Source organism: Juglans regia, chromosome 7 (assembly GCF_001411555.2).
Source record: "Juglans regia cultivar Chandler chromosome 7, Walnut 2.0, whole genome shotgun sequence".
Classification (NCBI taxonomy): domain Eukaryota; kingdom Viridiplantae; phylum Streptophyta; class Magnoliopsida; order Fagales; family Juglandaceae; genus Juglans; species Juglans regia.
The window spans coordinates 37795643-37819752 of NC_049907.1; the positions used below are offsets into that span (position 1 = coordinate 37795643).

Sequence of the window (24110 nt, forward strand, 5' to 3'; positions counted from 1 at the left end):
AGAAATCGATACAAACTAAGCTTAATTGACAAAACAAAGATCGATTAGTATTAAAGATCAACTATATATATTGATCTGTGTGCTGTTGTTTTTCATGTTAATTACTTGGACGAAACGTACGTATTTATATATCGTGTTCGATCTCAGCTTTTTGATCTTCAAGTTCGACGTTCAAGATTGATAATGATGATGATCAGCGCCACGTAAAATATGATACTGATTAATCTATAGCTTGATATATATATAAATATATATATATAATAATAATGCAAGTTGCAAACGTCCATGCATGCACGCATGCATACAGAACAAAGAATGGGAAATAATGGATTAGAAATAGCATTCACTAGACCATATAGATCAATAATATTTATTAGCAGCTTTCATTTTTCCTAAAATAATGTGGTAAAAGGTACAGTCCATCGATCATTCATCGAGGATAACAAACAAATTAAAAAGATTTAATAAATAAAAAGAAAGACATTTATGCTAGCTAGCTAGCTTGTTTTCTAATTTATAATTGGGGTACTGTCTGATCATGACCCGCGTGTATAAATATATGCGTAAGTAGGTACAAAATTAAGACCTTTTTCACGAATTAATTGGAATATTTGACTAATGACCAGGACCACTGGGGCTAGGTCCGGACGGCAGCCGTTCGAGCCAGTACGCCATGCTGTGCTTCGCCTTCTCGTAGATAGTCGAATAGGTCATGTCGAGGCCGTGATTTGCAGTACTGGCGAAATCCTCCGGTAACACTCTGGTTGCTTCTACCCTGGCGGAGCCATGGCTCAAGATCACGGCCACAAAGATGACAAAAATGATCAGAACATGAGTAGAACTAATGCTTCTGGAATTCATCTTCAGAATCGACCTAATTAGTTGCTGGCCGGATTTATGAAGTTTTTGGCTTGAAACTTGAAAGAGACGAGAGGTTTTGTGATAATATACCCTATAGAAGAGAGCTTTTTTGTGTGCTTGTGGCTGTGTGGATGTGACGAACTACGTATGGGAGTGCTGGTATTTATATACAGTGCTACTAGAGTTTTGAACCCGTCTTTTTGGACTTTTTGGGGGGAGGGGGGATTTGGTGGGCTAGCTTTTACTTTTAGGAGGAGTACTTAATTACGTGTTGACCAAGGAGTTTGAATTTGCTTGGGCATGAGATATTGGGCGGTATACGTGCAAAGGGTAACGACTCGGCCTGTGTATATGTTGGTCTGAATTGTCAACTACATGCGCGCGCGGGCTTTGAATTTTTTTATTTTTGTTCTTTTTATGTGATGAATTGTCTCTGAAGTGCATGTGAAGGCTCGTCAAGAAAAAATACAAAAGTTATATGTGTAGTCATTTTATATTTTTTTAATATAATTGGTTGTGTCATTTTTTTTTAATATAAAATAATATTAAATTCCGTTATATCAGTAAAATGTATAAATATATATATATATATATAAATAACTGTAAGTAGCATTACGAATTTACGATCCTAAATCGTTTGGTTCCAATTATCATTCATGCATGATAATTCTGTCGACCGAACCAGCTTCCCAAACCAAAGGAGTCGCGCGGTTAATTCGGTCCTGATGATCATTGTGCATGCGGTTTCGCGGAGACCGAACTGCATGCGTGCATATATGCATGGCCGATCATTCTATACGTATGATGAGAAATGTTGGCCGGCCGGCCGTTAGCATATATAGTACTATTTGACAATTATTAATTATGAATAAAAATTATTTTTTATTTTTTATTTTCAATTTCTGTATTTTCTTTAACTAAAAAATTACTTATCTAACTAACCTTTTTTTTATGAAAATTGGAAAATCTAATAAAATAATTATTTTTTATTGATTCGGTTAAATTGAATTTTCAATTAATGGTATATATATGTGCCTTTGAAAAATCCATAATCAGAAAAGTTGCCATTAAACCGAGCCCATTCATCTCAGAATTGAATAGTGGCTATGAGAGGAATTTTTCCTCCAAATATATATATATATATAACAAGAAAACTGTTTATTTGTGGCCATTTAATTTTAGTGAAATGACTATTTACAGTTAAAATGAGTCTCTTTTGATCACAAATAACCTTTTTGTCGCAATTAAATGGCTACAAAAACTCATTTTTCTTGTAGATATATATATATATGTATATATGTATCACGACACTATATGTGTGCGGTACTTCATTATACATATATATCATGACATACATGATTATATGTGTGCAGTAGTACTACTTCATGATTATGCATATAATATATCATGACCAATATGAAAACAGATGCACAGACAGTAATACTGCATGTCAGACACATACACATGCACCTAGAGAAATAGGCTTGGGTAGTAAACGCGTCGGTGCATGGGTATTGGTGACCAGATAGATCATGATCATGTGTTTTGATGATCATGCCAGCTTTTTAACTCTAGTTCACATTCTAAAAGGTTAAAGTCTTGGGAGGTAGCTAGGTCGATCTTATATAACCAAAAATTCGAGAAAAGAGTGCTAAACGTGATATGATCATCAAATCTTTTCCCTCTATAATTAATCATGTGGTACGTAATTTACTAGATCTGGCCTATACGCGCGCGGTGGAAACCGTATGTGGAATATTATTGAATTGTGTACCAATAGCTAGTGAAAAGAAGTACTTATAATATGCGAATATGATCGAACAGGTATAGTAGCTAGGATGGATCATACGTTGTTTAAAACAAAAAGAGAGATCAATTAGCTAAAGATCAATAGATTAAATTTGTTTTCTTTCTTTTAATTTCGAGCTAGGATTAATGATCATGAACCTGCATATATATATATATATATATATATGATCATGAGTTGTTTTCGATCTCTTATATATCTGTCATGCGCTGCTCCTTAATTTAGAACTCGATCAATGCGGGATTGTTCATGATAATGATCTATATATATCGCGAAAATTGTGAATTTAAAATTATCTTGCACGTCCATGCAGCATGTATGCATACAAAACAAAGAATATATAATAAATTAAAAATGATCGAATTAATTAATAAGCTGTACTAGTAACAACGCCTTTCAACTTAATCAAATAAATGGATTTTATTTTTCATTTTCCTTTGTTTGGAATAGTACCACTTACATATAGAAAAACCTACGTACGTACGTACGTATATCTCGACTGAAAAAATTAAATACAAATCTATATGTGTTTGTTTTCTTGTGCGTAACAGTACTGTATTTGTATAAGAACTTTCACGATTCCAACGAACTAGCTAGTGACCGGCGCCTCTATCGCTGGGTCCGGAGGGCAACCGTTCAAGCCAAGACGCCATAGTGTGCTTTGCCTTCTCATAGAATTGTGTGTCGAGGTGATTCATACTGGCAAAGTCCTCGGATAACACTCTGGTTGCTTCAACCCTTGCATGGCTCATGATGGCCACGGTGATGACAAAGATGACGATCAAGAGGGTGCTTGTCCTTCTGAAACTCATTTTCAGAGCGCCCAAGTTATAAATTACTGCAATGTATGAAGTTTCTGCTCAAATGAAAAGGATTTTGCTGGTATATATGAACAGCTAGCTAGCTTTCAGCTCAAAATAAAGCTTTTGTTGCTATTTGTGGATGTGTATGATAAAGTTTGAGTGGGTACTATCGGTATTTATAGGGCTGGAGATTTGTATGTCGTTCTGAATTGGGAGTTTAATTTGGTGGGCTTTTAGGGTTTACGTGTTGACTAAGGAGTTTGGGTGGAAAGAGTCGTGCACATGCGAGCTGTAACATATTGGAGGGGCTTGGACCCTGAGTTTTGCTGGGCAAAGGAGATACCTGGGCTCCAAGCCTCCAAGCAGGAAGGAGTCAAAAAAAAAAAGCTTGCTCGGCCTTGTTCTTGACTCGATCACGTGATCAAATACGTAAAGGACACTATTGATAGTTTTTACAGAGTAATACCGGTTTAAATTTCAAATAGATAAATTTCACACAAACTCTTTAAAAAAAAAAAAATCACAAAAAAAGAATATTTTTTTTACACTTTTTTAAGGTGGTATCCACTTTTTTATAAAGACTTGTGCGAGATTTATCTATTTGAATCTTATACAAATCATTTCTCTTTTACATACCAACATAATCAATAATATTAATTGTTGTTCTTAAGTTTTATCATTTTTTTACCATTTAAATCGGCAGTCACTTTAAAATGTATTACAACAGCAAGTACAACTAGAGATGATCGACACTACAAGAAAAATGGGCTTTTGTGGCCATTTAATTGCGGCAAAAATGTTATTTGTGACCAAAACAGTCTCATTTTGGCTGTAAATAATCATTTCGCTGGAATTAAATGGCCACAAATAAGTAGTTTTCTTGTAGTGATGACATAGTCTAAGATGAAAAATGCATGCATTTCTTAAACTGAAATTTGATTTTGGTTGACATCCTTAATTAATTCAGTCCAATGTTGGGAAAATTTGAATGGACTAGATAGTTGGTCTTGTTCTTGTTTTTGAATGGAGTCCGCCAGAAAATTAGTACGTACGTAGATAATAATATTGCATGTGTTTTGAAAAACCACCGAATATGACCGTCGACGTCCCTTCGTTTCCCACTATAATGATCTTATCGCATGCATGCGCTTTGGCTTAATTAATTCGGATTTTTAAACGTTTGGGTTTGTTGAGTCTACAACGTTTGTAATTAAGGTCCTCGATACCATAGTAATATAGCTAAGCTAGTTAGCGAAGTTGGTGGGAGGAGACGAGTAGGAAACAGTCAAATGCGCGCGTCTGATCTCCACGTGTGTTTTTATATAATTTTTTCATCTTATTTACTATTTTTTCCCTCACAATTTATTAGATTAAAAATAATTAAATTTAAAATATGTTTCTAACCCCTTTTTAATTTGAATTAATTAAGTACGAGTTCTTGATAACCATTGCACGACAATCTAAGCAAATTTATTATTATTTATATATAGGGGAAAGAATTTAATTACGTGCAAAAAAAAGAAGAAAAAAAGTCATATGTCTCACAAAGAGTGAAAATAAAATTCGATTCAATGTGGTATTATAATAATCAAATCCCAAAGCTTGGAAATTTTGAATTGACTCGTTCTTGTTCTTGCTTTTGAATATTGGACTGCCGAAAACTGAGAAAATTGTTTAAAAGGAAACAACCCAGATGATACCGGACTACACTTGTTTATCGTCTTCAAGTTCTCAATATGTATGAATAAAAATTCTGTTCAACTATATGACTAAATTAGATTATTCAAATTATAGATTGTCAATTTCATTTAATGTTATTGTATGGCTTGATTTGAAGTGTTAGATCTACTTTATAATAAAAATAATTTTATAATCTAATAGCTCATATTAAGTCTTTTAAAATTTCGTTTAGATTCAGAGATGAGTTGATATGAATTATGAATAGTATAATAAAATATTATTAAAATATTATTTTTTAATATTATTATTGTTTTAAAATTTAAAAAATTTAAATTATTTATTATATTTTATATAAAAATTTAAAAAAATTATAATGAGATTAAATGAACTAAAACTCAAACGAGGCGTAAGTGTTTGACTTTTGCAAAATCTTAAACAGACCAGATATTTCTCTAGTCAATTAGCTGATTCAGTATTGAGTCATTCTTTTACACGGCCCCCCCTGCCGCGTGCCTGCCATTCTCACTGCGACCCCTCACAACAATTGACTCAGTGGGTTGCAGGTCCCAGTTACAAAGTTAATCCAATAGATGCATGCCACAGCAGATACCGACAGTCTCATTGTTTGTACCCTGGTTTGGACAACATATAACTTTCTACGTTAACAAGGGTTCCATTGCAAGGTCCCACTATGTAAAATAGGAAATGGCACACATTATCCAAAAAACAAGGGTTCTGCTGCATATAATGTTCATGATAAGCCTACATACATCTAGAACACAACAATGGTGTTTTATCGCATATAAACGTGCAGCTCTGTTCCATTGCATAGCCGTCCAGACATCACTATAATTGATTTAAGCTTGGCCTTGTAGCTATACAATGTTAATATGTATGGCCTTTAGCTGTACAAAGTTAAATCTTTTGGCAAAATAAAAGTCAATGCTGAGCTTGAAAGAGGAAAGTTAATATGGGCAAAATCTTAAAGTCTAGAAATCCTTCGCCCTTTGCCTTAGTTCATTAAGTTCCATTTCAATATCAGCATCTCGGTACGGATATGCCTTGTTTGTGCTGGTAGTGACAGTTCTTCCTGGTGGAAGCTCTCCTTTCTGTCGGGAAAAGAAGAAAATCAAGGCAAAGTCCAGGGTTGTTGAGAAGGCATAAACTAAAAAGAAACACAGGCATTTTACAACAGGAGATTTTCTTTCCCTTCTTTCTACCCGCCCTTGTCTGATTGCCTCGAAAAATGAAGGAAACAATTGCAACCCAAATAGTTCTACTAAAAATGAGCAGATCAAATCAATTTATGGATTAATTTCAAGCAAGAGACAACCAAGAACTTAGCTGAATAGTTGAAAACATGTGCTTTCTCCCATATAACAGGGAGAGTATAAGGCATACCTTTGAGCTACCAGACAGTTCTTTCTTCAGGTTTGCTAGATCGTCATCAACTGATGAGCCCTCTAACAGTGCAAACTGCAACATAAATATTATGTAAGCACGGTTAAGTATGATTTTTTTAAAGGAGCCATCAAATGCAGGTGAAGACAATATTATCCCGTGTGAGAAACAGATGGTGAATTTTTAGCAGTGTATCATGCTTTAGAATTAACAAAATGTTAGATAATTGATTTCAGATGCTCAAAGGAATCTACAGATGCATGCACGTCCAATACCCTCTAAAACGTGGTTTAATATTCACAGATCCACTTTAAAACTCAGACTTGCGTTTTAACATACATCCATGTATATATACATGTTCTAAAGCATATCCACATAGAGTGCTGAGCTTTACTCATTAACAATTAACTACATGTTTCCAGATTAGACTTGATAAAGAACCTAAAAATTAATTCACAATAGATGCAGGAACTTACTCTGATGTTTTTTCACTCAGATAATCATTGATCAAACAAATATGGAATGCACCGAAGAGAAAGGGAAATGGAGACTACCTTCCCTTCAAGATCATCAGTAGTTAATTGACCAAGAGCTTCCGCTTGGGATTCCATTGCCAAAACTATCAAGATGAAAAGAATCAATAAATTTTAAATCGGAAAAAAATAGAATCAATACGATATACAAAGATTACTTCTTTATGGAACAAGATTCCAGTAAAATTAAGATAATATGGAAAGACTGACAGCTGACCGGGTTACATATTTGGGTTATTAAAACCATATTGTAACCTGTTTACTTATCCCAGAAACAGAAAAGAAAAGAAAAAAGAAAGAAAGAAATATTGTGAACTGTACTTTAAAGCTTAAGATGTACCTAAAGTGGCACTGTTTGAACAAGTGTTCTGTGGTGCATTCTTAAAGAACACAACTGATCATATATTAATTCTTTGCATTTCAAATTTTAGCCAAAGGTAGCATGTTCTGTGAGATGCACACGAGAACAACCCTATATTGCACTCTCTCTCCCTCTCTCTCTCTCTCTCTCTCTCAAGTTTTCTTAACTTCATATTTTTTCTAAAGGATAATGGCCAACTGAATACAGAATGAACTCTTTCTGCAGCACCCTGGGGTAAAGGGAGGGTTGAAATGCAGAAAATCCAGGATTGTAGCTTTTTATTCAATGTATAATAGGTGAATTCTGAGAGTAATTCTGACCATCTAAATGCATCACCTTTCTCTTCCATCTTTTCAAAAGCTGAAAGAGCATTGCTTGTATTGACGTTCCCCAACATCTCGCTCACTTTGCTTGCAGTCCTGAACACCAAAGTAGCCATTACTGACATCATTAAGTTGGCAACAAATAGGTAAAAGAACATAGCGATGCATTCAGGTGGTGGAAGACAAACTTCGCGGACTGAGCACGTGCTTTCAGAGTATCTTTCTTTGATCTTGCTTCCTGTATCTTACTCTCCAAAAGCTACATAAAACAAAATTTATAGAATGCAAATTTATTAAATACTTTATGTACACTAGTTATAGTTAATAGCATGGGAAGAGTCAGAATATCTTAAGGTTGCAAATATAACCAGCATATGGAAAAGTTCATCTGCCAGTCTCTGGACACAAAATAAAATTGATTCTATCAAAATTAGCATTTTAACCTGTTTTAACAAGCAGAATTAATTGCCTTGGTTCTGCCCAATTTCTTGCTTACATTTAAAGTTCAAATTTGTTGCAAAGTACGATTGTCACCTAAGATTGAAGATAAATATATCACAGCTCCTCTCCCCAGTTATTCATAGTACATGTAAGGAACAATACCATTTTTTGACAAAATAATGCATCCTAACAAACAAAAAAAGATCCAACTTATCAGAACAAACATCAACATTAAATTCCATAGTACCTATAATGGACATACCTTTTTGACAAATAACAACAAATTAAATGCATTCTACCAACAAAAAAAATCCAACTTCTCAAATCAAATTAAAAAGAAGAAGAAGAAGATCCAAGTAAAAATGCTTTCTATCTGCTTGGCAATTATATTATGAAGATATGCTTTTTTACTTGAATTTTTTACCACACAAACCAAAACATGGCTTCTTCACATGTGCATGAATTATAATGTAACATCATCAATGCCAAAACAACAGTGATGTTAATCGACAATCGAACATGTCTATCAAAACAACCCTATAAGGATAAGAATGGCAAATGAAAAATAGATATTGATGTACCCGTGTATTAGAGACAAGATTCTCAACAACAGTTTTCTGTTGATCAAGTTGAGCTTTCAAAGTGTTAGCATTATCCTGCATAAAATTTAAGCATCGTCATCATCTTGTAGACCAAATCCTTTAGAAAATGTTGCGTTACTTATGGTCCAGATTCCTAGGCATCCCTAGATAGTTCAGTATTCAGTTGCACCCTTTAGCACTAGCACAGCAAAAGCAAATAACAGTTAAATCTGCAAACTGTAATTCTCTTACTGTAACAATTTTTTTTTCCTGATATAAATAGTAGAAGTATCCAATGGAAAATAAGAATCATGAAAAATAAAGAGACATCATGATTTGTTGTTCCAGTATAATATGTAAATCTGGTATTCTAATTTTCCTAACCCCTCAAGAATCAAGTTAACTTGGTGACACACATTCCCTAAGCGGATCCCAATTATCATCTTCAATTGTAAACCATGTTCTGGCATCTTACCATTCTATTTTTTTTTTTTTTAAACTATTTTATTTTTCATAATTTCTTTGCAAAGAAAAGGAACTTCAGCCACCAGTTTGATCTTATAATGGATAGGCTGGATCTATGCAATCTGTAAACCCAGTAAAAATAAATTGCACTATTTTTCAAAAGCAGAAATGTAAGAAAAATGAACAAAGAAACAATATGAAACTTTTGTTGGGATGAGTAAGAAACAACATGAATAATAATTCAACACGAATCAGTTTCTACAAGTTAAGCATTCAAATTCAGCTAGAATGTTCATAGTAAATCCAAAAAAAAACAGAGTTGAACTCCTAGCATGAAATCTTTTACTAAGATGATAATTTACAGCATAAGATTTACGCCTCTTTAGGGCTTCCCGTGCAAGATCTTCTTCTCCTTTCTGTAGAGCAAATTGAGCCTTGCGGTACCTGTATTAAACATAAGGCACGCAATTATTATGCATTACTACTATACTTAGGGAATCAAGATAATAATACACCCATCTATTACCAATCTTCAGAAGCTTTTTGTGCAGCCTTATACTTGTTTTCCAACTGCTTTTGAGATGCCAATACCTTCTCACAAAAAAAAATCAATTTTAAAACTTATAACTTGGGGGGGGCGCTTAAAAGTAAATGTCACACAACAACAACGAATATAGGTCAGGATTACAAGATTTTTAAGTCTACCAAGAGTATAACATGACACTGATATGTTTAGTAAGCGGTTGAATACTGTAATTGGTTTGCTGTTTGCTTAGTACCAGAAGAATGAAAAAATAGTGCAAGAAAGGAATTGATACTTACTTGAGCTGTGGCCTGACGCATCTTTGTCAAGTCATCATTCATTTCAATCACTGTTTGCTCTAGAATTTTCTCCGGATCTTCAAAGGAACTTATAATTGCATTTGCATATGACTGCAGTTAGGAGAGCGCTAAATTATATCATATGGCTTATATAACCAATAGCAGTCAGTAGCCTCTCATGATAAACATACATAATTTATTTAACGTGAACGCATGCAAACACTTCCAGAAATCTCACCTTGACAACCCTAGAAAAGCGGTCAAAAAGGTTCATACCAGCAGCAAGTGAACCTCCCCTTTGTCTACTGCAGGATTGGTTAAAAGTAGTAATTCTTATCCCTGTAACTTTTCCTGTGAGTGAAGAAATATTTCCCAAATTATGGGTTCAAATGAGATTTTTTTACATAGGTAACAGCGTGCTCCTGAGGGTTTAAATAAGAAATACAAGTGAAATTGCCAAGGGAGGGTGGGGGAGAGAAAGAGAGAGAGATTTTGGAATTCCAGACAGGGATTCAATCAAAGTGTTGCAATTAAGAAATCAAACTCATAATATGGAAAATAAAATTATATCGAACAATAGAAATCCAGCATACTAACCACTACAGGAAATTCCATTCCACTTCGGAACTTTCAACTCATTACAAGAGCAAGAGATTCTGGGATTTTTTTTTTTTTTCTTCTTTCTAGGCTTCATCAGTCACTTGTCCACAGAAATGAATATGCTAATTAATTTAACAAGTTCCTTCAAGTATTAGCAGTCTATCAAAGAAACTCCTTAATAGCATCCATTTAAAAAAAGAGAAAATCCAATTTATTTAGAATATCAGACTTTAAATGTAATCATCTCCTTGTATATGTCACAATCCAAACTCACTCTTTGCTTGAGGAACTTTTTATGTTTGTGGATTAGTTTGAGATGCAACTTTACTCTCTTTTTTTTTATAAGTAATAATTTTATTCATCAAATGCAATAGGCAACTTTACTTGGGAGAGTTCCTTTCCAAGTATTCACCACATGCTTGTCAAAGAAAAGATAGTGGGTTCATTCCAGATTTTTTTTTTTCCCAAAGTTCACTACTGCACTATCACATTACCCAGCAATGCATAGAGAAAGAAAAAGTAAATTCAAATTTTTTTAATGGCATATTTTCCTTAATTTGAAGCCAATAAAAAAACCCCACCATACGAAGTCTAGTGAAATTGTTTGGATTGCATAAGTTCAATATTAAGTTATTTTCTTTTATTTTCTCTTTTAAGTAACCAAACGGAGTGTAAGTTGAAACGCAGATAAGAACCCAAAAGAATTTTTTTTTTTAAAAAAAAAAAAATCTAAGCGATACCCACTAATCCACGGAGTATTATTAGCAAGAGACGCATACCTCCACGACCAAAAAACGACGTCGTGAGGGGCTTCCTGACCATGCATAGACTGTGAGAGCTCGAAGAAGAGGGCTGGAACGAAGAAGCAGGCGCTGAGGCCAGGTTTAATCCCGTAAATATATGCACTTTCGCGGACATTTTTACTTGCGAAATCAATAAACTTGTTGCGGAAAAACGGAATGGTTCCAAAAATTTATAAATAGAGAAGAAGAAGAAGAAGAAGATATTGATTGGGGTCGCTTTTCTCCAGTGAATGGTTTTGAGTTTTCGGGGTTTCCAAACCTGTATTGAACGGGCCGGGGCCGGGGCCGGGTCATTACAAGTTGGAGTAACTGTCGGTTTCTTCTATCATCCCAAATTGGATAACGAAATGGACAATCTCTTTCATTTTTATTTTGATTTAATTTTTTGGGGAGGATTGTTTCATTTTCGAGTGCATCCCTGATCAAGTTGCTATAATATTTCATATGAAAGACAATAAGGTTGGGAATTTTAAACTTTCCAATATCTAAAAATAATATATATTAAAAAGATCATTCATTTTATTATTATTATTATTATTATAGACAGGTGAAAGTTGCTTTCTTAAGGTGGGAGTCAAAATTTCCTCTCCCTCCATCAATATTATCAACTTAATACAGCACATTTGGCTAGTGAAGTATTTCGTTATTATTTATTATTTTATTATTATTTTTTATAATTTTTTATTATTATTTATTATTATTTAATATTCTATCATTATTTTATTATTATTATTTACAAAATATTTGAGATCACCTTACTATCTAATCGCAATCTAATTTTGAAAACTCATCATACCTACAACCCTACTTCTAAAAATACAAACAAGCCTCTCCATATTTCAAATAAGCGTTTCTAATCATGCTTTGTTACATTTTTCTTAGTTTGGAGGAAAGTGAAAACTGTGCACTCTAGATTTTTTCCACCTTACTTTAGGGATGCCTTGCATAGCAAGCTTGAGAATGCACTGGTTGAATTAAGGAGAAATATCAATCCCAAATACTCAAGACATAGCCATATAAGTAAGTTTTATATAGCCATCCTCTTTTCAAAATATAATTATGAAAAACTTATTGGTAGGTTTTTGTCTAAACTATCATTCTTTGCCTTTTAGATTTAACTTTAATTGGTATTTTTTTTTCTTTTGTAGTAATAAAGAGGTGGAAAATAAAAGGAGAGTGAGCAAAGACTTAGACCTTAATTGGATAGTCAGATGAGATGAGATAGTGTAATTTATAATAGTAGTAAGATAATTTGTGAATAATAGTAAAATAGTTTGAATTAAGATTTTTGTTAGATTTTGGAGAGAGAGAAAATGTTAAATTAAAATATTATAAAATTAAAATATTATTAAAATATTATTTTTATTTTAAAATTTGAAAAGATCGAATTACGTTTTATATTTTATATGAAATTTTAAAAAAATTGTAATGATTAATAATAATTAGATGAAAAAGTATGAAAGAAACATTAAAAAGTGTGTGTTTGTATTTGAGTAATATTTAAATATTGAGATGAGATGAGATCAAATACTTATCCAAACGAGACCCTACTCTTTTTATAAAAATAAAAAAGAGACCAAAAATTATCCGATGTGCTAAGAGAACATAAATGTATATCTTTAATATGTTATCACGACATTATCACATATTAATCTTGTCATTATTATTATTATTATTTCATGTCATGTTTAATCTAAATCATAAAATTTGAAAATGACTGAACTATTTTTATTTTTATTTTTATAATATAATATAACAATAATTATAATAAATCAATAGATTAAACGACATAAATTCTAAATAAATACAAATTATATAAAATAAATGTAACATATTAATTTACACTTAACGTCTCCTCCCATTAATTTATAAAGACTACTGTTAGAGCCACCGCTATCTCTAATATGTGTTTTTTGATGTGTTTTTTTTATAGTTATTTTTTATAAAAAAAACTTTTAATACTTTTAAATATTTAAAAAAAATAAAATAAATTTATAATATTATTAAAAAACATTTTCTTAATCATGAAGTAAAAAAAATTATTAAAAATACTTTCTTAATCACGAAGTAAAATAAAAAAAATAATTTTTTTTACTTCATAATTAAAAAAATATTTTTTAATAATATTATAAATTTTTTTTTATCTTTTTAAAATATTTAAAATTATTAAAAAATTATATAAAAATAACTGTAAAAAAAACAACAATAAATCTAACGGGAGCCACCAACGGTGAGTCTATCATTCTTCAATTATAAATTCATTTATATTAGAGATGGGGCTAGAGCACGAGGTACTTGCCACGTGGAACCAGTAGAAGTGCCAAACCAGCACAGAGAGAGATTTATTTTTTATTTTTTATTTTGATGAATAACAGAGAGAGAGAGAGACACATATACATATGACACGCCAAGATTTCGTTATCCGTTTCCGAAGGTTACGAGCTCCTCGCTTCACAAGGAGGATGGCTTCTCTGTTGCTTCCAATTGGTAATCCACTCTTCTAGTTTCTTTCCATTTTAATTCTATTTTCCAAGTTCCCTTACTCATAATCATAGTTCTGAAAGCAACGTGCAGATCATGATTTAGAAACGGTAAACTCTGTTTTCTTTTCTTTCTTCCGTTTATGTTATAAAAATTGCAAACCTAGATTTCCTGTTACTTTTTTGTTTCAATATTCATTCCTTTTTCTATGACTTCAAATGCGATCTCTTGCTCCTAAAATCTTCGTGATATTCCATTTGTATTAGGTTCTGCTTTTGGCAACAGTCTGTTTGCCAATCATCAAGCCATTTCCAGTGATAAAGTTCGCGGTCTGGTTGTGAGATGCTCAACTTTGGATCTTAAGGCTGAAGCTTCAAGGGCAAGTGAATTGAGGGATGAGTTCAATGTAATTAAACGTAGGGATATAATTGGGCTGGCTTTTGGATTGTCAAGCCTCTTTATAGACTCATTTGAAGCCAAGGGCGCTGGCTTGCCCCCTGAGCAGAAGCCAAGACTCTGCGATGACACTTGTGAGAAAGAGCTTGAAAATGTATGGTGAGATTACATGGCCCCTTACCTGCCTGCAAGAATATCTTTTCAGCACTTCAAATGTTACTTACTTACTAATTAGTACAGTATAAAGATGCCTCCTCACTGAAGCAGGTTGCATTGTACTATTTTTTGTAGCATGCCCCTGACAGTACTATGACTTAGGAAGATAACAATTAAGCTGTTGAAAGTTAAAACATAGCTGCCACTGCTGTAGGATTATCTTGCATATGCTACTATATAAATTCGTAATATGCTATATATGCTATTCTTTCACTGGGAGTGTCCAACCTTTTGTGGGCTTATAACCCTTGCCTGTAGCACTGAATGCCTGTTAATAACTTGATTCTAGACATGTTTATAACATGTCTTGATGTCCTGAGGTACAGCAACGAAGTGTGATTTCAGTAAATGAGAAGTCTTAAAAACATGCTCAATCTCTTATGTCCATTTGAGCCTCTTCTCATGTAGAGCTAAATTTCTCCTCTACATTTACACTAAATATTGCATATCTCTCTTTAGGACCATTTCGATTGGTTGTCTCTCATTCAATAAAATTTTTATTACTCAAACTTTTTTATCTATTTTTTCTTCTTGCAACTTTCCAGCATTATACTTAACAGTCATTCTGAAGCATCCTGAGGCTAGAGTCCTACTCATTGAGGCTTAGTTCTCACACTATATGTTGTTTCAACATCTTGCCCTCGCTTATTACATAATTGATCTCTATTCAAGTTGTTACGGCATGAGACTCTTTGTTTGTACTGATCTCCATGTTTGCTCCATATTATGTCGATTCAACCTTTTCTCTTCACATAAATGAAATCCATATTGTCACCATGATGTGATAAAATTCATCAATTGAATCCTGAAGCTTTGTTTTTGTACTGAAACCCAGTCAATATTACAGGAATTACATTGGAATAATTGCTAGATGGTCTGAAAGAATAATGCCTAAGTAATAAATGAATTCCAGCAGGTTCTCCCCAGCCTTCTTACACTACCACAATCATTTTGGTGTAAACTAGTTCTGTTTGTCTATAACCTAAATGTTTTCCAACCATCCACACTAGTGTAATTGATTGAACCAAGAGATCGATCTCGAGTGTGAGAAACATTTAATCAACTTCATGGCAGTTATTGTGATCAATGCGCAAATGGTGGCCCCAGATTAACATTATAAAGGCCACTATTACAGTGAGGCCATTGTGGTTCAAACATTTGCTATTATATACAAAATATATGTGATTGTGAGTCTGCATGTAATTAGTTTTGAATTAATATAGACTATTGACTTCTATTGTTGATGATTTTATGCTCAATGTTGGATTCACTCTTGAATGAAGGTACCTATGGTAACTACAGAGTCTGGTTTGCAGTATAAGGACATAAAAGTTGGTGCAGGCCCTAGTCCACCAGTTGGATTTCAGGTGGGCAAATTTAGTCTGGCTCTTGCATATTAGTTTATTCCTGCAGCATGTGATGATGAACCTAAATATGAATCCATAAGGAGCAATAGGAAGAGTCAACAATTGATGACTTTCTAGCTTGTGCAAAGTAATTTGTACCAGTAAATTTAATTTATGGACGATTCTCCAAATTACATTGCTGATTAACTCTCTCAAGTTGCATTTGAGCTATATTCAGAATCAACTGGTGAATGACATCTTTAGTATGGGTCTATTCCATGCCTTCAATATGGTTACGAAACTTGGAGCATATTCATCAAACTGTAACTTAGGAATTGGCAAACAACTGTAGCAGTCATTGCTTCTGCAGGAGTAGGTGATGATGCTTCTTTGGTAGTACGATCCTTCTCTCAGTTTCCCCCCTTCTTATTTCTCATCCAAAATTCCCTAGTCAAATAACCTTTTTTGATTCCCGTGTCCCGTCAAAGTCGGCCTGCCTACTCTGTCAAAGATAGCTTCATATTTTCGCATTATTCATTGAATCAGCATTCACTCCACATACTTTATCTATCAACATATTGAGCTGGTATGCATGACTAAAAAACTTTACTGACTTAATTAAGCTTTTCTAAGAAAGGACCTTCTTTAAACTGTCCATTGAAGTATACAGTTGCTTATGTTATATAAATGAGCATGGAAATATTTCTATATCCTCACCTTCCTCCTCGTACCAATATATTGAGACTTAGTTCTTACTTCATGTTATGACCATTTATTTGGTTGATATCATTGTTAGGTGGCTGCTAATTATGTTGCCATGGTTCCATCTGGACAAATATTCGACAGGTAAGAACATTGATTACATGGAAAATGTAATTAAGCTCTATATCTCTAAATTAGGCTCAGACTTTGAATGTGTTCTTAGGCCGCCATGTCATATTTGTCTTACATGGGCTTAAATATAGAGTTTTGATCAAAATGTGCATTGGTCCCTGACCTATGTGTCAGATTCTAAGACTCTGTTTGCCAATCAAAACATTTCCATTTTCTTTCAACTTTCAACACAAACATGTTTTAACCCCCAAATATATTTCCATCTCCCGGAAAATTCATCTAATCACTAGTGGACCTCACCACTTTCACAAGCACCAAAAATACACATCTCTTGTCATTTTCTTTCCAAATGGACTCCACCTGTCACAAACAAAAACACAAAGACACCTCAAAATTTTTTCTCAAAATTCTCAGAATTTTTTATGCTATAATTTTTATCCAGGAAATAATGATCTTGCCAATTTAGTGCTGGATAAAAACTTTAATACCCATCTTATTGTCACTATGGTAACTGTAATTATTGTACTATGACAGACGTTTCTTTCTTAGATGTTCGTGTCAATGTTGACATGGCATATTAGGCCACAATAAAGCTCCCAAGATCAGAGAAGATAGTGCCACATTACACCCTTCTGTTGCCAAACCAATGTTCCTACCATTCTTCTCTAATTTTGTGAGCCATTTTGTGACCTTACATCACATTTCATATCAACAATATGCGTTATTTGCATGGTGACGACAAAACAGGACAAGGATCAAATTGAACCATTTTCAAAACATCAAGAGCTAAATTAATTCAATCAATAGCGAGGGACAAAATTGAAATCTGACACATTGTTATGCAATCAAAGTTATATGAATCAACATATAAAAATTAATTTGGCCCACATTAAATCTTAGTTCGTTTTAGACAGCCTAATCCTAGGACCCATTTTTGTGTAAAGTCCTGCACTGGCATGTCACAGGGTCTGAGAAACACTTACAATTTCTTTCTTCTCTAAGACATCTTCCTTTAAACTCTGCAGTTCATTGGAGAAAGGTCAGATTTACATTTTTCGTGTTGGCTCTGGTCAGGTGAGCTTTAGAAGCAGTTCCTAATCCTTTGTGATTTACAGGTCACTAAGAAAAAGAATCAATGTTAGTTTATTGCATTTCATTAATTCAAAACATTTCTCTCGAGTTCCTATAAAAAAATCATTGCATTTTGTTCAGTTCAGTCTAAGAAATTGTGGTATTTTTCTGTGCACACTTCTAATTTTGAACTGTTAACTTGCTTATAAGCTTTTGTATACCATCATTAAGTTGGTTACGTCTAAATAAGGTTCTCTGCCTTACTTAATAATAAATAAATAAATATAGGAGGTTCTCCATCTTTCTGGTTTTCCAGTCAGTAGTCATAGGAGGGTAATGCCTGTATGATCTCACAGGAAAGAATAAAGAAGCAAAATAAATAAATTCATAAACAGATCCATGTAATGGTGATAAGCATGTTCCATCATGTGCCATGCTGTACCCGGCCTGGTTAAATAGAAGAATTTTAAACTGGAAACAGCAACACGCCTGTATCTCTTAAATGGTATCCTTACTTTATCCATATTGCTATAGAAAATTAGAAAGAAGACTACTCTCTTTAAATGGACAAATGTTTCATGCATGTGCTCACTGTAAATTCTGCTACAGCTTTACTGATTATAATCTAAATGGTTAAACAGGTGGTCAAGGGACTTGATGAAGGGATCCTGAGCATGAAAGCAGGAGGAAAGCGTCGAATTTTCATCCCAGGATCAGTATGTTTTTCACTTGATATTTGATGCTGCAACATTTCCTTTTCCCTCATTCTTTTGATGCTCCTATGCAAGATAAAATGTTCACGAAGGGGTGTTTGAATTCATGTTCTTTTTATTGCTTTCTAGGAAATTTAGGGACATATAGTCCCAGCTGTGGGGATTGAACCCTAGATCAGAACCCGTCCCTGGGGGACGGATGGAAGGCCAAGGCCTATTGGCATTAGAATTCATATTTACCTTTCTTTTTATGGCTTGAATCAGCAATGCAGATTCAAAATTTTCATTTTCTGTCCATGTGTCTTCCCAAGAGCCAATTGCAAGTTTCTGTTCTGAAAAATTTTGGTGGAAAGGTTCTAACATGTATTGGGTTTGTTGCTCTTTATTTAGTTGGCATTTCCAAAAGGTCTCACTTCAGCTCCAGGAAGGCCAAGAGTGGCTCCAAACAGTCCAGTCATCTTCGATGTGAGTTTGGAATACATACCAGGCCTTGAAGTGGATGAAGAGTAACAGAATTCTTTGTCCCCTTCTTTTTTCTTGTCCCTTTTTTTGACCTTTATTGGCATCCAAAACAAGTTCATGATTTCAGTACTAACACTGTAAAACTTCCATTAATTCATTAATTTCTTTTTCACACTGTACAAAAGCAGTATTTATTCTTCATTCCAAGCCTCAAATGCATGGTATGGTGGCAGCAGTCGAAACAAATTTAAAAATTTGACCATGGCTCGACTCTTTTCTTTGTATTATGAACCAACTCTAAATACAAGTTCTTTGCTTCCATTGGCAGCCAACTGCCGAGGAAACAGAACATGGAAGGAATTATTGGCATAAAAAGAGAAGTCCTACGATTCCCCAACTCATACCAAAAAAGAGGAGTTTATTTTATTTCATTGTTTAGTGTCATTATAGTCAGTATTACTTCTTTTTTTAAAAGAAGAGGATGGAACTTCATTCTATTAAAAGCCAATGGTTACATTCCAACACCTTGGAGTTACAGAATAGAAATCCAAAACCAAGGTGTAAAAACAATCGACCTAGTTATAAACCAAAAACAAAAATCAATTCCGAGGGTGCGGTGCACGAGACCGGAATTTACTCTATAAGGATGGGTCCAAAGGACCTTGCTTAGAGAGATTCCCCGACATAAAAAAAAAAAAAAAAAAATCAATCAATCAATAAAAAACTAGATCATTTACAACATTAAACTGTGAGTACTAATTTATCAGTACGTGAAGTAGATCATTTTTTCCTTTGGTGCTGTAATAAACTCTTCACGAACACCTTTGACACCCATTTGTACAAGTGCATCAGCCACTTGGCAGTAGCCGAATCCTATCCCAATGTTCGTACCTGGACTATAATAATTAGCAAAACCAGCCAATTCCACCCTCCACCGCCACATGCACGTGAGTTGTCCACGGCCTGAAGCTGGCCTTAACCATTGTAAAACCATAACATTAGGAGGTTTAATGGGAATAGAAGCCATACCAAACTACTGTAATATGTGTATATCCGCACTGCTTATTCTTCTGATCTGAAGGAGGACAGCTTCAACATTTGATCCGCAAGTAAGCTTTTAACTCGAAAACACACACTTTCCACAGTCTCCAAGTTATCTTCAATTCAAGCCTTACATCTCCTAAACCATAGGCACCAACTTATTACAGATGGGTGGTATACCCACTACAACTCCTAACTGAGACACAACATGGGCTTTACTGAACTGAACCATTTCTCTCCACTATGAATTTCCAGTTTCGTATACTATAAAATCTGAATCCCAGCAAAAAAGCAAATTCATGTCAGGCCTGATAAAGAAACAAGGATATGTACAAATTTATTCATTTATTTGCTTATCATTATGGTAAAATCAGTATGTAAGTAATACTGTCTGGTCTGTGATCCGAGAGCATCATGCCAAAAGCCATCCATTCATTGAAAATTTCTATTTTCATGTACTGGTATGATAATGATAAGCAAGCAAATAAGTGAAGAAATTTGTAACAATTACTCGTAACCACTGGTTTGATAACTGGTTGAAACTACTGTTCTGATTCTGTCTATACGCTCCCAAGAACAAGGCAAGGAGACAAATGAACTGGATCAACTCGGAACCTTAAAAGACATTTTAGAAACAAATGTAATGTAAGCCTGGTTTTTCAGTCCACCAGATTTGATTATTCAATTCAATATAGCTTGCTATAAACTGTGCAAAACACTTCGTAAAAAATAGAAAACATTGCCTATGCAAACTGGTTTAACCAAGCAATAATACATGAACCAGCTTATGTTCTCGTTAAAAATTTGCTGTGCATAGTTACAATTTCTGGATAGTCTTGCCACCCGACGGCTAATAATTATTCTGTTCTTACAGGCAGATTAGGATTATGCCACGTATCATCAACATAACATTTACTCGAACCCGAATATAGAAAAAAAGAAAGAAAAAACACTACACTAGCCTGACAAACTAAGATAAACAGAAGTCGCAATGCCAAGCGCGTACACGCCGATTGCCGTCCCAATCAGGTCCTTTCCAGACCGAGTCACCGCCCCGATTCCAGCAATCCCAACTATTCCAATCGGAACTCTGCAGAGAACTGCTTTCCCCGCGTTCGACACCACGGCATCCGTGAACAGCTCAACGGCCCATTCCTTGAACCGGGCGGGCCCGAGAAGGGACTCGTGCTGAGCCGTTAAATCCTCTCTGTTGGGCCGCCGGCGAGTCACTGCTCGGAGGGCGGAGTCGACCTGGGCTTGAGATGGTGGAGAGGGGACCCACTTCATGATGAGAGGGTGGGGCCGGAGGGTGGATAGGGTGCGGTGGAGGTGGTCGGAGGCAGTGGCGAGTTGGTAGGAGAAGACGCCAGGGAAAGCATGCTGGGTCAGGGAGATGCAGTGCGAGTAGCCTGAGTCGCATGCTGAGTCGAACTCGGGCGAGTTTGAGAGTGAAGCCTTGACTCGCTTGGAGGCTGATATGCCCATCTCTCTTCTCTGTCTCTCCGCCTAAAGTCTGAAACACAGCTGATAAGGTAGTTTTAAGGTCGATGAAAGTACTTATTTGCCCTCGTCGATATTTTTCTTTGATCACAAAAGAGCAACATCTTAAAGCTGAGTGTGGATACACATTCCCCGCTCTCTCAATCCCTTCCGCTTGATGGAATTCAGCCTAATAATGGGCTCTCTCAAATTCCACTTTCCTCAACTGGGTCTTCTCCAAAACCTCCCCAAACCCCACCCACGCTCTTCTGTGGTCACCTGCGGCCTCAGGGGCGGACCCAGAAAGCCTCTGTGGAGGAAAAGTGTGCTCTCCTCGGAAGCCATTCAAGCAGTCCACTACTTAAAGCTATCCAAATCGTCCACAGGCAGATTGGAGGGGGTTCTTAATAGTAGAGTTAGTAGGCTCTTGAAGGCGGACTTGTTGGACGCCTTGGGTGAGCTGCAAAGACAAAATGAATTGGACTTGGCTCTTAAGGTATATATATTACTCCTTGTTTAATATACAAGTGTTTTGAGTGTGTCATAGTTTGAATTGGCCCTTGGAGTACTGCTATATACACTAAGTTTGCGACCGTATATATGCGTTATTTGTCTTGTAGATATCGATATTTGGAAGATTGGGATTGATGGCGGAAACCCTAATAAAATTTCAGATGGAAAATGGTTGGGCCAGATCCTTATTTATATGGTTAAAATTCGAATGACTGATTTATAGGCTGTTTTGGGATGCGGTAAAATTTCTGTGTGAACAAGAAATATTAAAAATTAACTGGGGTTGTTCAAATGTCCCTCAAACGTAAATTTGCTTCCGTTCATTGTTCATTTTCCTTTTGGGAGATACAAGGAGCGTTCAGTTATGCTAGAATTAAAGTTTAGGGATGATATTTCAGATTGTTAATTATTTGGAACTAACCCCACCATGAAGAAAATGTATTGGGATTTTTGGAATTGGCTGGCCTGTTCCTAATCCTTCCTGTCCAACCGTTCAGTTTACCAGTTTCCAAGATGCTGACTCCAATCAAGAAAGCAGTCGTACTAAGTTTTGCTCTACTATTAAGTGTATCATTTTAATTGCGCTATTTTGGTATAAAGTTGAATATTATTCTTTTGAATTTTGTATCTTCTTCTGAATATCTATCAGGCTTTAGGTCTTCCAATTTGTGCGCAAGGAAGAGTGGTATAAACCCGATCTGGTGTTATATTGTGACATGATTCTATTGCTGGGAAAGAACAAATTGATTGAAATGGCTGAAGAGCTCTTTTCGGAAATGAAGAAAGAAGGCTTACAACCCAACACAAGGGCTTTTGCTGAGATGATTGGGGCATACATACGAGTGGGTATGATAGAAAAAGCCATGGAGACATATGAATTAATGAAGGAATCAGGTTGTACCCCGGATAGGCTAACGTTTATGATATTGATAAGGAACCTTGAGAAGGCCGGAAAACAAGAACTTGCAGCAATGGTAAAGAAGGAATGTGCTGAATTTGTTGATTATTCCGAGAAGTTCCTTGAAGAAGTTGAGAAATATGTAAGGATTTATACTCATTGTGCACTTGTGCTTGTTATTTTTTTTTATCCGAGTACGATCTTTGGCATGATTTCCTATGTGCCCTCATTAATATAGTGAAAACGAAGCTGTTTTCTTGCTGTTACATATAGAAAAGTCTTTATCAGGAAAAATTAAGGGAAGAAACTTTCTCACCGCTTGTCATTTTATAAAGACATTGATATTTTCAGAAAGCATAAGCAATTTGTGTGATTCATGACAATAACCATTTTTTTAGCTTTGCAGGGTAGAAAAAAAAAACAAGTTTATTATTTTATAAACAGTTTCCTGACTTAGACAGTGTTCTGTTAATCTCACTACCTTTAATAGCTGCATAAAAAAACCTCCATTACTTTAATGAAGTAGTTCGTCGCGGACTTTCAATTTTGTTCTGATAAATACTTTCAACTTCGAAGGCTATTCACTTGCGTACATATTTAAATTCCCCATTCTAATGAACAACAAATGATGTAGAATGGTGTCACTTTTAAAGTTCCATGCATAAATTTTTATGTTCATCAAGCTTGTTTCAATCTAGTTGCTGACTTGGGATCCTCGTATTGTTTCAGCGAAGGAGGCAATCACTTGATCTTGTGTGATAATTGCCAGTACCTGGACTGCAAACCTTGGACAGGTTTACTCTGGTAGTTATAACTGGAATGAGGCAACATACTTAGCCAGGCTCAACTGTAGCTTGTTTAAGCATTTGTCAACAGAGATGAGATGATGAGATCTACAGAATATGGTTTTGGCACTGTTGTTAGTATGTGATAGTTGCAGAATTTTTAGGACCTGCCTTTGTAGGTTTCCATGTGACTATCTTGATTCTTCATTTCATATTAGGAAAAACTGGATACCGTAAATGTTTCTAGATATATGCTGGCCATGTTATAACAGTTTAGTGTAATTCAATAGATCATTTTGGATATCTCTGAGGCCTCTTCTGATTTAAAGGAACTCCGGATTATGTTTTCATGCTGTATTATGATTCTATGGCTACATTGTTAGATGGGAAGTTA

At 34.9% G+C, this 24110-nt stretch overlaps 4 protein-coding genes across 5 annotated transcripts; 2 read left to right on the forward strand and 2 right to left on the reverse strand.

Annotated features, from left to right (window-relative positions):
* Positions 1-5843: 5843 nt before the first annotated feature.
* On the reverse strand, positions 5844-11786 carry LOC108980447 (membrane-associated 30 kDa protein, chloroplastic-like). Its single transcript, XM_018951379.2, has 11 exons — positions 11458-11786; positions 10317-10429; positions 10079-10189; positions 9783-9847; positions 9619-9700; positions 8792-8866; positions 7958-8028; positions 7783-7865; positions 7107-7171; positions 6553-6627; positions 5844-6260 (listed from the first exon to the last, which is right to left on the reverse strand). The coding sequence occupies exons 1-11, from the start codon at positions 11594-11596 to the stop codon at positions 6141-6143; spliced, it is 999 nt and encodes a 332-aa protein (XP_018806924.1). The 5' UTR covers positions 11597-11786; the 3' UTR covers positions 5844-6140.
* Positions 11787-13860: 2074 nt separating this feature from the next.
* Positions 13861-19184, forward strand: LOC108980458 (peptidyl-prolyl cis-trans isomerase FKBP16-3, chloroplastic-like). 2 transcript variants are annotated; one of them, XM_018951390.2, is made up of 7 exons: positions 13861-13968; positions 14229-14512; positions 15858-15941; positions 16717-16766; positions 17780-17828; positions 18467-18541; positions 18929-19184. In XM_018951390.2, exons 1-7 carry the CDS (start codon positions 13881-13883, stop codon positions 19046-19048), a joined length of 750 nt encoding a protein of 249 aa, XP_018806935.1. In that variant the 5' UTR covers positions 13861-13880; the 3' UTR covers positions 19049-19184. The 2 variants fall into 2 exon arrangements, with proteins under 2 accessions (XP_018806935.1, XP_035547520.1); XM_035691627.1 differs by lacking the exons at positions 16717-16766; positions 17780-17828.
* A 1601-nt stretch (positions 19185-20785) lies between these two features.
* Positions 20786-21550, reverse strand: LOC108980440. The gene has a single exon (XM_018951368.2). It carries the CDS (start codon positions 21524-21526, stop codon positions 20999-21001), a length of 528 nt encoding a protein of 175 aa, XP_018806913.1. The 5' UTR covers positions 21527-21550; the 3' UTR covers positions 20786-20998.
* A 116-nt stretch (positions 21551-21666) lies between these two features.
* Positions 21667-24073, forward strand: LOC108980433 (protein THYLAKOID ASSEMBLY 8-like, chloroplastic). The gene is made up of 3 exons (XM_018951358.2): positions 21667-22016; positions 22690-23073; positions 23661-24073. The coding sequence occupies exons 1-3, from the start codon at positions 21699-21701 to the stop codon at positions 23688-23690; spliced, it is 732 nt and encodes a 243-aa protein (XP_018806903.1). The 5' UTR covers positions 21667-21698; the 3' UTR covers positions 23691-24073.
* Positions 24074-24110: the final 37 nt, after the last annotated feature.